Here is a 14578-nt window from a genome sequence, read left to right on the forward strand (position 1 = left end):
TTTCACCCTCTTTTAGCCTTGGCAGACCATTTACATGCACAAAAAAACTATATAGCACACTACAGCAAAAGGAAAACCTCAAAAAGCATAATAGGGCCTCCTTATTTGACAACACATGATGTAGCTTCATGTCTTTGGACACTTTACAAGTTTCCTGAAGTTCAGTGACAACACACTTTTTAAATATTACTTCACAGTTGGAGCTGTCAACTGTGTAATACTATTTTGTTTCATTCATTTCATCAACACTTCCCACATTTAAAGAGTCACAAAGAGTTCAACTTCCTTTATATGGAAGTGGCTTATGCTTTGTGAAAATATAAAACTGTCTTTACTGGCAAGTGGGATTTAGAGCATCAACGCCATTTGTGTAAATACTTCCTTTTCAACAGTGACTTCTGCAGTGACTTCCCAGTCTCCAAATCTTTTTCCTGGATGTATATAACGCTATGAGGGTAGAAGCGCAACACAGCAGTAGAGAGGTGTGGCCACATAGCCTTCCTGACAGGTTTCACATGGGGAGGAGCTAGGTCACCTGCAGAGCTGACAGTCAGTGCACACAGTGAGCACTGCACCTGTTGCACCTCCCAGGCTCTCTCTGCTTCTCTTCCCTCTTCCTGTCCCTCTCTCTTCCCCTAATTTTCTCCTTGGCTGCTCAGAAAGGCAGCTTAAGGCCTCACCATGGATCCCAATGAGGCCGGCGGGGGTGAGAAAGAGAAGGAAAAAGAGAAGGAGAAAGTGATAAAGAGGAGGAACCGGCCTGTGTTCCTGCGGTACCTGGAGAGGAGGAGGACGGACACTATTGTGGCTGAGGATTCGGCCAAAGGTGACTTCAACCTGGGGACGCTGGTGAGGAGGAGTCAGTCTGACAAGACGGAGTACAGCGCTAAACTAAAAGGTACACCTGCTAATGACCTCCCCGGGGGTCAAAACTATGGCAACAATCTATACACACGTGAGCCAACAATTAGTCTCTCAACTCCTTACATTGCAAACTTATTGATAACGTGTGTGGTGGCAGTTTATTTATCAAACGTGGATAAGAATCAAACCATTCAGCTGTCTTTTAGATAGTTTATTTCTTGCAAGAAAGTTCAGTCAGTCATACAGAGAGCAGACTGTCTGACGAAGAACAGGGTGTTTGGTTGCATATTTAAACACAGAGGAGAGGAGAAAGGGGGTGTCAAGCTTGATGATAATGAAAGCAGTATTCAGTTAGTTTTAGGGAGGTAGGGAGGCCATACTGTTGGTGTACATTGAGTGTAACTAACAACATTGCAACACATCTTCTTAATAAGGAATTCTCCCAAGCTTAGCAAAGAAGTGAAAGTCAGTAAATAGAGATAAACATTAGAAAATAAGAATCACACAATGATATTAATAAAGTAAGAACGTGAGTATGATATTTTTCCATTACACAAGCTGCTTAGGATAACTGTGAGACAAATATGTAGAAGGACTGTAAGAGCAACATGTATGACTGAAAGGCAGTAGAAGATGTTAGATGTAGATTAGGATTTAATATCCTAGGGGGATGTTTGTTTTCACAGCAAGCAAGTACACAGAAACATGTATACATACGGCAATGCATATAGATTTATACATGACAAAACAAAGATATAGACCAAACAACAAACACTGTATGCAATTGTCAAAGCTCACGACAGTGTCAATGAGGCACATAAAGTATGCACTGCTCTGGATACAGGGCACCTGTTGTGTTACTATGTGTTAGCAGGAGATACTCCCACAGGGATGAAGCCACATATGCAAACTGTGCTCCAAACTCAGGCACAGAGGAGTGGCTTTAAAAGTGTTCCAGACCGGCTAGTAAACATGAGAGTGACGTGGGAAGAAGGATGTACAGATTATTTTCATCGTCATATTAAGGGACACGAGTATCATGAGATGTGGGGTGATGTCAGGGAATTTGGTTTTCATTGAATATAAAATAACAGCTGTACGCACTGTTTGACCAGCAAAGTAAAAGCTCTGCTAAAAAGACAATGTTAGTATGTTGCCTCATCACAATTGCTGACACAGTCTTTTCACTGACACACACAAATGTCCACATTAATAGAAAAACTGGCCTCACCTGTCCTCGGAGTGCAGTCAGTGACTGGGAATGCTGCCCTTCAGGCAACATGACTGCCATCACTGTGTCAGCAGGGGGTTACTATTAAAGATTACCACAAGTATGCAGGCTTTCCTGTGCCACTTGTTTCTGCATTTCCTTTTGCTTTTGAACAATGGCCATCACATGCCAGAAGGATTAGTGGCACCTTGTTTAAAATAGCAAAGTATAACCCACTTCTTGGTGTTGTACTGATAAGATAGCTTCCACACACACACTTTCCTTATCAGCAACTGCTCTGTTTACTTGAAATAGAGACACTCTCTAATTCTTTGCTCTTTCTGTTTTCTTGACCAGCCAGCATAATGACAGGCCAGGTTGTCAAAAAACACACTCTGTTGTTTTCAGTAAACCAATCTTCCGCCCTGTTTGACTTTAGCCCCACACCTGACAGGCCGTATTACATATTTACAGTGGTATTACCATTGCAAATATTGACAGAACGATGACTTCACTGAAAGAGGAAACATGTGAGTCGCTGTAGTTCTCATCTGCTCGTCAGACAGGTTGTCCAAACCACAGTACCATGGCAACGTGACATCAATACGTCTAATAATTTACAGCAACAAAATATAACAGCTCTGGCAATGATTTACCAGCAAAAAACGCACATAAAAGGCCAGTAATAAATTAAATATTCACTTGTTTACTTTGGCAAATCATGCATGGAGAAGGTTACATTGATGTGGGTTTATATTATTTCAAGACGGGGCTCGTGTGTGTGTGTGTGTGTGTGTGTGTGTGTGTGTGTGTTACCTTGACTTTTATTGGCATTGAATATGTTGTGGAATTATTTTTCCTTAATTAAACATAATAAATGTTAACATACTTAACAGGATAGATGTCCTACTTTCTTTTAAGTGATAAATGCTTCCAAGTGCTTAATATTTTCCAGACATTCCCAGGCTTTTTTCAATTGAAGCATACTTTATAGAAAATATATTGTCAGTATTCTCAGTCATAAAAATCCCACTGTGCACGTTGCTGTGTGGTGAAAGTCAAACGTGTCATTTTTCTTGCCGGTGTCATGTGATACGCAAGGCCTTGTACTCCGTCTGTCGGATCCCTTTTTATGGGCTGAACACTGAAAAGCCCTGTATCCAGTTTCATGGGAACTCCTGTGCCGGAAACCATACCTCACCAAAGATAATGCTGGAAGAAAAAAACAGTCAGCACAGTTTAAGTTCTGCTGCTGAGCATTCATAAGATATATAGTAACACACTTTAGGTTTTGTATCATTGTGAATGTGTCAGGGGAATCATTTCCAGGCTATTTTTGAGTTGGATAATGTTCACAAGGAAGGGGTTCATAATATCTACCTTTTCATATCAAGATTTTGTGGCAGAAAATGAGGTTAATTTGAAGCTTAAACAACTTTATGAATGGAGTATGCTGTTGTCCAATGAGCCACCTGGATACCTCTATCATTAAGGGGTCTTTTCTCACGGGTGGAGTTTTTCAGTGGTTGAAAAACTGGGGTCACTTTTCACACTCAAAGCTCAGAAACATGACACTTAATGTGGAAATATGGCTGTGATACTTATTTTTACATAACATTCACAATAGTTTAACAGTTTTCTGATGTTCAAAAAGGGAATCCTACACTTAAAAATGGATATATCTTTAACAGGGATTTATGTTAAAGCTTCATTTGACTCAGATGACCTTGACCTTGACAAGTTAATTAATAACTGCTGTGTTTACTATTTTCAACTGTTATATTTCACTTGCATTCATTTAGAGGCTATTCAAAGTGGGCTTTAACCGATAGACTGTACAAAAGGCAACCACATTCAACCAAGGTATTCAAAAGGGATCTGTATCAAGTGGTGATGCATATTACCTTTGTGATGTTTGTAATGGTTTCTTTTTGAGAATTCCAGAGAGGTCATGATTCACCTCTGCAAGTGTTTTAGTCTTGTTTATCAGGGGAAAGGAACAATGTAAGGTGTAGCTGTACGCAGTGTTGCAAGCAGAATGTGATCAGATCTCTGCCAGAGTCAATCACGTGTGAACACAACCTGTACAGTGTTCGCGTTCATCAGAGAGTTCTGCCCCACTGGCCCCAGACACACAAGCCTTTATACTCAGCTTCAGCCACCAGTTACGTTTCTTTCCCCCATCGAGACAAAGTAGTGCCATCCAAAGCATTTGCATTCTGGTACTTTTTTTCCTAAAATTACAAACATTTCTGCAATGATAAAGAAATACACACGGGGGGAAAATGATGTTTCCATACCTACTTCTCGTATTTCTTCTCAGTGCAACTTCTTCAGAGGCTAATCGTGCACAAAACATGCGATCTGATCCCAGAACCACATTCACGAGAGCACATTCAATTATGGGATGATGACATAAGGTATTACTGGTCTGATTGTTACTAAGATAGCTTTAATACGTTGCCCATTAGCACTAGCATTAGCATTGGACATTCTTCCTGGGGTCCACACACTTACAATTAAACAGAAAATACTTTTATAGCCCCAGGGGGAATTTTTTTTTGTGACAGTTGTTCCATTTTAGAATGAATAAAATTGAATAACATAAAGAAATATATATAATATTAAAATAAGAAGTACAAATATGCAATTACATTTAGAATAAGATTCATTCAAGAATGAATTATAATTGCTCAAGTATTTATAGCCAACTTACATTCATGATGTATCATATTCTTTGCAAATGGAAACTGTAATAAGGTCATGGTCATATTTTGTAGACCAAGTGGAACAATTTTCAGTCAAATGATATGCATGTTTACTGTATCTGTAAGTGAGTAAGCTGAGGTGGGTGTAATACATTTGTGTGATTGTGTGTGTGTGTGTGTGTGTGTGTGTGTGTGTGTGTGTGTGTGTGTGTGTGTGTGTGTGTGTGTGTGTGTGTGTGTGTGTGTGTGTGTGTGTGTGTGTGTGTGTGTGTGTGTGTGTGTGTGTGTGTGTGTGTGTGTGTGTGTGTGTGTGTGTGTGTGTGTGTGTGTGTGTGTGTGTGTGTGTGTGTGTGTGTGTGTGTGTGTGTGCTTGCATATGTAAGTGTGTGTTCATCATCGCATGCCACTCCCAGTCTGAGCAGATGGAATGCCTGAGCACGACGGAGCATTACATCATCGGCACGATTATTTCTGTAACCTGACACAAGCCTCCGTCTGTCACACACACACACACACACACACACACACACACACACACACACACACACACACACACACACACACACACACACACACACACACACACACAGACACACACACACACACACACACACACACACACACACTCTCCCCCCCAGAGAAGGAAGTGGTGTGTGTTGTTGATTAGGCAGTAAGGAAGCATCCCTCTTCCCTGAACAGACAGTCGCTCCTGCCTGCCATGCAAAGCAACAAGCAGTCACAGACTGATTAGACAGCAGAGCAATAAAAAAGGGAGAAGTGAGCCTGACTGGCATGTTAAGTGAGGCCTTTTGGCGCTGGAGTCAAAATAATTATATCTCCGTGAAATACTGATGGCTGCTCAGGCGTCAAGCGGATGCGTTAGGAGAGATGTACCTTTTTCCCAAGCATGCACAGCCCACAGGGGCGGGATGTTTACCAGATATTTTTAGTAAATGCACACAGATGGCTTGAAATGTTGGCAAACATGTATACATTTCGAGGGAAATTGCTGGTTTACAGCAAAATGTAGGCGAACATTAGCTTTTTCATGTCTTTGAATGACCTCTGTGATACAAAAAGGTTTATTCCCGAGTGTTTCATTCATCTCATCTTCATTCATTTCACTGGCCTCTACTGACAAAAACACTTGAGTATGTTAAACCTATTATCTAATGTCATCTTTTCTCAGAGAAAATGACACCACACAACCTCTCAACGCCCCTCTCCCCAGCTCTGGAACCAGAGGAGGTGCGTTTGAGGAAGATGAACCGCAGGGCAAAGGTCATTCAGGAGCTCGTGCAGACTGAAAAGGACTACCTCACCGACCTGGAGCTGTGCATCAGAGAGGTGGTCCAGCCTCTACGCAATATGCAGGTAGATGATTTAGGATACGCTAATGAATACTCGGGCTTAATGGGGCATTAACCCCACAAGCCTCTACACAAAAGCAAAGAGAATATCATTTTAAAGAATGATTTCTTCAAGACACTTCATTTCAAAATCCAATGTTAATACTCAACTAGCTGCCTGAGGAAAAAAGGTTGATGTTTATCATGTTTGCATTTTTGGTACATTGCTAACAATAACACAAAGAATAAGAATTACTGACGATCAGACTCTAAGATCACGAAAATCAAATAAAACTATGAAATATATGATGGTGTAATTGGAATTTGAATATGTAAATAATTATATTATTTATTTGTGTGTTTATTCCACACATGGGAGTTATTTTAAACCAAAACATGTACACATTTTACAGCACTTGGTGGAAAAGAGCAGGGAGCAGAACAACTTATTTTACCTGCCCCTTCTTAAAAAAAAATATAAGTATAACCATAAAAAAAGTCAAACAAAAAAAGCCTAATTCTGTCGGACACAGAACACAATCAAAAGTCTACTTCATATTGTCTGATGACTTTTCCTTTATACATTTTCTTTAACTTAAACATGATAATCAGCCCTTTAAATCGTTCGTCAAACAATTCCACCTTTTAACGCTAACTACAGAGTTGTTAAATGGCAACTGGCAGTGATTCAGGTCATCTCATATGTTTCACAGAAAATGTACTAGCTGATTCTAATTTAGTTGAGTTTGCATTTTAAGTTTTTATTCCCTTCTCTCTGCCAGGTTGTGGATGTAGACAGGCTGTTCACCAACACAGAGACGGTCTGTGAAGTATCTGCAGCGCTCCTTCACAGACTGCATAAGGCCATTGCCGACCCCGATCCCGAGGCAGTCGTCATAGGTGAGGCCATTTCTAACACGCCTGATTTTATTATTGGTTGACTGTTATTGCTCTGGTTGATATTAACAAAAGATCTCATGTCCCACTTTGAATTGTAGGAGAAATATTCATCCAGGCGAAGGCAGCTTTAGAAGATGTATATAAGATTTACTGTTACCATCATGATGATGCTAGCATGTCCCTCAAATCCTATGAAGAAAATGAAGAAATTAAGAAACATTTCACCACATGTGTATTAGCTCTGAAGTACGTCACTATATACTTTTCAAAATACTTTTCTCCTATTTTAAATGTTGTTAGTATTATCTTGTTGTTGACTGTTTTTCTTTCTTTCTAATTGCAGGAAAATCTACGACCAAGAGTAAGTACTCCTTTATAATGTTGTCAATTGAAATACAATAAGCTGCATAAGAAACAGACAGCTTTTCAACATTGTCTTGCCTGCCATGTCCAAGTGGTATAATTATCGTTGCCGCTGTCACAAAGACAATCTGATGTCTGTTTTCCCCATAAGACATTTTATTTTGTGCTGTGAGCATCATAGCTACAGCTAACCTGCCTACTGGTTTATTCCACTCCCTCTTCACCTTCTGTGCCTCCTCCGTCAACAGGGCTCTTAAGCCGGGTAGAGTTTCCACAGTTAACAATACTCTGGTTGTTCTGCTACCTTGGGATAGCTACTGTAGATATTTTATCCGGCTTCAAAATGCCCTCTAGTAGGCCGTCATGCAGTGTATATGTGTAGGGCTTTTATCGTGAAAGGGATTAAAGAGGAGTAAAAGGGAGTAAAAGTGAGGTTTATAGGGAACCGATTGTAATGCCGATGATGTCATTATTCGACAGCTGTAACCTAGTGCAATGAACATTTATTTCCCATTAATGGTTGAAGAAAATATGATCTATTGCAACTATAAATATGTTGTCATACATAGACTGAATCATTTGTTGAATTAGTTTGTTTTGTCATCATTCAGCCTATTGTTTTATTTCTGAATCTGTCAAGAAAACGTAACAAAAAATGTAAAGCCAATACACTTTAAGTCATAAAAAATGGAATCTCTACTTTTTTTGCAGAGGGAAACCCAACCTGCTGAACATGGGGTCACTGATCATCAAACCGGTGCAGAGGATCATGAAGTACCCTCTGCTGCTCGGGGAGCTGTGGCACGCCACGCCTCAAGACCACCCTGACCATCTGCCCCTGCAGGAGGCCTACACTGCTGCTAAGATCATCAACGTTACCATCAATGAGTTCAAGAGGCGCAAAGATATCGGTGAGATGTGATGTTATGTGAGTTTGCCACCTGTGAGCACAAATCAGGTGTATGACAAAGCTTTTCATATGTAAAAAAGCAGCTTTGGTTGATTGAAACTATTTCATTCTCAGTTATGAAGTATAAGAGGGTGGATGACGAAGGCACACTGAGGGGCAAACTGAACAAGTTCAACATCCACTCTATCCGCAAGAAAGGTGACAGGTTTGCTGGCTATCTCAAGATCCTCACTGGAGTAGAGCCACAGGTGAAACACTGTTCATTCTTCACTCACCAAACATACAATTAGTAAACAATTGAAGTAATGTGGCTTGTTGACTTAACAGTTTATATGAATAATGTTTTCTGGCCTAAAAGTACATTATTGATACAGAAACTGCTGCTTTCATGTGGTTGTTAGTAGGCTTGCAAGTGCAGAAACTCAAAATGTAGTATAATGCAAAGGCAAAAATAGTATATTTGTACTTTTAAGAAAACATCATTTGATTCTACTGTCTGTATAGGTGAGAGATGAAGTATTTGACCGAGAGGAGAAACTGTTCAGGAGTCTGGAGAAGGCTGTGAGGCAGCTGGTCAAGAATGTCCAATTTTACCTGCAGCACATTCAGGTAGTTCTCAGATATTAGCGTGTCCTACTACAAAAGAGAGTTTTTTAATATGCTATATACTTATTGGGACTATTTATTGTGTTTGTTCTGCAGGAGATGGTATCTGTCGCTGTTCAGAAAGTCCAGGACATGGAGGACATGATCAAGGATCCAAACAGAAATGACATCAACGGCTCATTGCACCTTAATGGAAATGACCCCTATAAGCACTTTGTAAGTGTGCCTTTTTCTTATTCAGGGTATAGTGTAGTATAGTGTCTCTTTCATTTCTCGAAATCTGGACCTGTATGTCCTTGCTTTGCTGTCCTGTGTCCTTCATGACCTCCCATTCACCTTCCAACTGTGAGTCATGTGTCCATTATATTAATCCTCTTCTTCCTTGCCTCTGACCTTCCTACTCTGTCCCTTATTCAATTTGCCACCTCCTCTTTCCTACCCTCTTCTCTGTGTATTGCATTGTCACCTGTTGTGAGATAACTATACCTTTGAATAAAATTATGTGTGGTGGCTTTGTCTGATTCCAAAATAAGTGTAACCACAAAGACATGTGTACTGCAAGAAGGAAAGCGACAGACGTATTTCGTAAGAAAATGGATCCATTGTGTCAGCTGTAATGAAAACACAACAGCTGTAATGTGATAGATGCTGGAACATTTTCACCAAAGAAACAGTTCTTTTTACTTTACGTCTAGTACTACTCATTACACGACGAACACTATGATAGATGAAGTCTGTTTGAGTGTTACTGTAAATCAAATAACACCATTCCCTCTTGTTTGTGTATATGCAAATCAAGTAGCAGCTCTAGTGTTTTGTATTACAGGTTAACGAAAAGCATACTGAGAATATTGTTGTGAATTATAGGTGCTGCTGCTTTTAAAAAAATAATACATTTATTGCAATAAAAGATCATATAAGAGAAGTACATTAAAGTATATTTTAGTACAGAATGCATACTATGTAAGGATAACTCTAGTACTTTCATTCATCTTCTTCTGCTGTATTGACGTCTTCCTGCAGAAAGACAGTATGGAGCGCTCGGTCCTCGCCCCCCTCTCCTCCCTGCAGGGCATGTTCACAGCCCCACAGAAGCTCATCCAGAAGCGTTACGACAAATTACTGGATTACTGCAGCCGCCTGGAGCGCTCTTCCTCCTTTTCATCCTCGTCCTCGTCGTCCCCTACTTCTTCCTCCACTTCACTGGCGTCAGAAGAACCGCCCGGTCCCGCCAGAAGAGACTATGAAGCCATCAATGCCTTGCTAGTGGAGGAGTTGGAGAGGTTAACAAGGCCGCTTATAACATCTGACCAACTGTGTGGTGCACATAGTGACCCTGCTCAGAGGGCTGATGGATAAAATACTACACCGTGCCCCGTCCATACAGCAGCTACCGGTGAGGCTCACACACATAAATCACATTCAGTTACTTAAAGTCTGTTTTATATTGAAGCTAAAAGGTTTTTTGTCGTTTGAAGGCGCCATTGTCAAACATTGCTGAGGTGCAGAACAGCATCATGGATGAGCTGAACAATCTGACTTTTGTAAAAGATAACGTTCAGAAGCTGATGGAGCGAAAAGTCAGCTTTGAGAGACAACGAGACAAGAAAATAACGGTGAGAAAGTGAAAATAATATAAAGACAAAATGTTACAAAGCCCTGGATCTGTGTTTTTAAGATCCCCGGTCAGTAAACTGATCTGTAAATGACTCAGTGATTGCATGTACAAACCATAAATGAGCAGCTATAAGTCGTATCAAATGCAAAAAAGGAAAGAGCTCCAGGCTGTGATTAACTGGAACTTGGCAATCTAAACTCCTCATCAATCCCCTGACACTTAAATGTCCACATAAACACATCAGTGTGTATATGAGAGTGTGCTTGTGCTTGGACATGTTAGTGGCTGTATTTGAAACTCCTACCCCCGGGTGCCTATTACCTTTATGCCTCCCCTCACACACTGATAACCAACAACATTCCTACATGTGCCCAAAACCCAGTCCATCTTCAAATAATTACATCCTTTGTATCCAGGTGCCGGAGGTGCAGCATCAAACCGAGGAACAGCGCGCCTGGCTGCTGGCAGAATACCCAACGAGCCGCCTGTACCTGCTGAAGAGGAAGTGTAATGGCTGCCAGGAGCAGGACCTCAGCCTGCTGGAGGGGGAGCTGGTGGCCCTGCTGGAGGACACGGACCCATTAGGCAGCATCAGCCGCTGGCTGGTTCACACTGGAGGCAAGTATCTGTGTGTGTGTGTGTGTGTGTGTGTGTGTGTGTGTGTGTGTGTGTGTGTGTGTGTGTGTGTGTGTGTGTGTGTGTGTGTGTGTGTGTGTGTGTGTGTGTGTGTGTGTGTGTGTGTGTGTGTGTGTGTGTGTGTGTGTGTGTGTGTGTGTGTGTGTGTGTGTGTGTGTAAGGACAAAGACCCTCGGGGGAACAGCAGTAGCTCTTAACACATTAAGTTAGTGAGACACACAACGTGATTTAAGTTATCAGGCTTCAGGTATGGTCCGTGTGGGTCTTTAATACATATTCCTTTGTGAGTACACCTGCATCTATGACTGTGTACACACACCAAACTTTAATTTCTGACAGTGACGAGTCAGCGCACAAGAAGCAGTCCCAGGGGCCCCTATGGTGTCAGTGTTGCCGGTGCTTCTCTGCCTGCCTCTGGAGATGGTTGCCTCACAACAGGCCCTTCTCCATAGCTTGTCTCCATCTTCTCTTTACGAGAGGCACCTGAGATCCCGATGTCTTGTTTGGAACAAACCGCCGCACATTGGAAGCAGTGTTACCTAGAGTACAAAGCCGCCCCCGATGGGAATTCGCAAACGAGGACGGAGAGATGACGCCTGCACGCCTCTCTGTACTCGGCAATAACAACTTCTTTTTTATGAGCTCTAGAAAAAAAAAGAGTGTGTGCTTGTTCTTTCAGACAAACGACATTCTTCACACACTTGTCTTGCCCTCTGGGATTACTAGCATTCCCAGGAAGCTGTTGTTGTTCAGCCTTCTCTCGATATCAACACTATGAATATTATTGCCTCACATTTACACACTATTCACTCACATAGACTTATCATTGTGTAGAATATGCTTTGTCTTAATGTAAGACCTGTACGTTAAACACACTTTTATACTCCAGAGATGGTGCCAATTAACATTTTCAAGCAGTTTTTAAAATACCAAAGTAAAATGAGGTACATGTGTTCTGTAATTGCCTTACTGTCATTTAAAGGCTCTTTTTGCCCAAACGACAAAAAGAAGATTCTCAGGTTTTGTTGTCAGTCTCTGAGGTTTGTCTCCATCCTGAATCGATTGGAATGAGATGTTGATTTTCATGATTATCTAATTGAAAAATGCATTATGAAAGTAACTATCAGCACCGGCTCCCAAATTGCGAAATCTAGCTAGGAGGTCGCCACATTGATAACAGTGAAAGCCCGTCCCTTCAGGCCTCCCGGGAAAGCAACTTCCCCAACCTTTAATAAAGAACATAAACACAACGATCATGCTAAATGTGTCTGTCCATGTTTCATCCAGCTAGCAGCTTGTAGGAGACTCTTGTGACACACTGGGTGCACGATTTGTCGATAGCTGTCGCGATATAAAAGAGTTTATCAACAAATACTGAAAACAGATGCTGTGATGATTTTTTTTAATGTGTCTCAAGGAGGATATGCATACTTCAAAAGCTCGACACATGAAAAAAAACACCTGCATAGCTATACAAATAAAGGAAAGTGATGTGGTTTTTGACAATTAGCTGAACCAACCCTTTCAAATGAACTCAGAGGTCAGGCATCCTGACAAACTGTCCCTTTGTGTCACTGTTAGGTTCACAGGGCTACGTGTACTCCACCTTCCTGAAGCAGTACAACCCCCTGAGGGACTCCCAGAGGAAAGGTCAGATGATCAAAGACCAGCAGCAGCAGCAGCACAGCAGCAGCAGCAGCAGCCTGTCATGGTTGACGAGGACTTTGACGACATCAGCCTCTTTGTGTCGGGCAGCGGCAGCAGCAGCCTGCGCAGCTTCAACCTCAACACGACCGACAGCTGCTCCATCCTCTCTGGACTACAGGGGGAGTCAGAGAGTCTTGAGGACCTGGAGGACACCTCAGATGCCGAGGCTCAGCAGGTGTGTGGAGTATTTTCATTTTCAGTTTTGTAGAGCTTAAAAGTTGTATTCTGCTTCTCATATTGAGAACAGATAAGTTCAGGAATCTCAATTCATCAACAGTTGCATAAAGACCACATATCTCAAGCCCATATGCATAAATGTGCAAAGAACTTTCAAATAAACTAAAAATAGGAAGAAAATGAGGGACAAAACTGAAATGATTTAACCCCCAAACAACATGAACCTGATCATCATAATAAAAACAACAGCTCAGCAAGCCTTCTAACTTTAACTGCCTATAAGTGTCTCCTTACGTATGACACTACACCTGTAAAAGGGCCGGTAAAACTGAGGTGAGCAGTTATACAGGCTGAAGGAGCAGGAGCTCTGTGTCTGCTGTAGCTGCACACTTGATAGCTTTACAGTCTCTGTCTGGCTCGCATTGATTTTAAATTTGGTACACAGCGTTAAGTGATGTCACCCTGGCTTCAAAACCTGTGTGGTCATGTCTTCATCAGCTGTGACTAGCCAATAGGACTCCAATCTTCATCATAACATGACAGTTATTGGTCTTGAAGTTTTAAATGTAGACAAGGGTCAGTACATATAACACATAACCTCCACTGGGACTGGTGGTAACAATCTGTCCATGTGGAAAAGCTGATAAACATTGCCACCTTCTGGATTTAAAGGAGGATACACTTAATGTATTATTTAATAACGTCATTGAAATGTGAGATTTACCATTTTGTTCTGCAGTTTTCATTTGTCCTAAGTGCGTTTAGTCAGTTAAATGTATTTTCTTTTACAAAACACAACCATTGCTGTCACATTTTTCAAACAGTACACATGTTTTTCCCCAGACTGCATCTTATTTGTGTTTCTTTCCTACAGTTCTATGCTGTGTATGCATTTCAAGCACGATGTGACCAGGAGCTGACCCTGCAGGAGTACCAGCATGTCCGCATCCTGCAGTTCTCGGACCTGGGAGGCAATAAAGACTGGTGGTTAGCTGAGGCTAACGGACAGAAAGGATATGTCCCTGCCAACTACCTTGGCAGGATGTCGTATGCATAAAAAGAAAAACATGAAGAACACCAAACCAAAAAACAACCTGTGGCAGTTAAAACAAACAGGATTACAGTTGAAGGAAATAATGAAATAGCTGTAAAACACGTCTCATTTCTGCTTTGTAAGTCAAATGGGCACTAGGTTACCAAGTCTCATACCAAAAGTGTTGATGTTTTGCCTTCAGAAGATCATGAGCTCACCAATAAGACGACCTATAATCTGTGATGAATATAATAATGGTAGGAAAACACAGGGCACTGTGATGAGCACTTTTTCTACTTCAGTGTTGTAGAGTTTATATTAAGATGAAGTGATTTATACATGAAGTTAATTTTATATGTGAATTGATTACAGATGAAGTAAATGTTATATGTGAAATGAAGTATATATATATTTAATGTGAATGTAAAATGAAGAAATCTATCGTCATGCTTTGTATTGGAACAACTATGTCAGGAATAAATAGGATCTGTTCTCCA

General features: G+C 41.1%; 1 protein-coding gene across 1 annotated transcript; it reads left to right on the forward strand.

The window, feature by feature from the left end:
* The first annotated feature begins 564 nt into the window (after positions 1-564).
* arhgef38 (Rho guanine nucleotide exchange factor (GEF) 38) lies at positions 565-14578 on the forward strand. Its single transcript, XM_063882717.1, is given in 16 exon segments — positions 565-898; positions 5972-6156; positions 6914-7031; positions 7130-7277; positions 7375-7392; positions 8106-8305; positions 8419-8552; positions 8809-8913; positions 9007-9126; positions 9934-10214; positions 10216-10306; positions 10389-10526; positions 10945-11146; positions 12746-12855; positions 12858-13046; positions 13923-14578. Coding segments are annotated over 16 exon segments (2439 nt in total). The 5' UTR covers positions 565-681; the 3' UTR covers positions 14106-14578.

The sequence above is a fragment of the Eleginops maclovinus genome, chromosome 5 (assembly GCF_036324505.1).
Source record: "Eleginops maclovinus isolate JMC-PN-2008 ecotype Puerto Natales chromosome 5, JC_Emac_rtc_rv5, whole genome shotgun sequence".
NCBI lineage: Eukaryota > Metazoa > Chordata > Actinopteri > Perciformes > Eleginopidae > Eleginops > Eleginops maclovinus.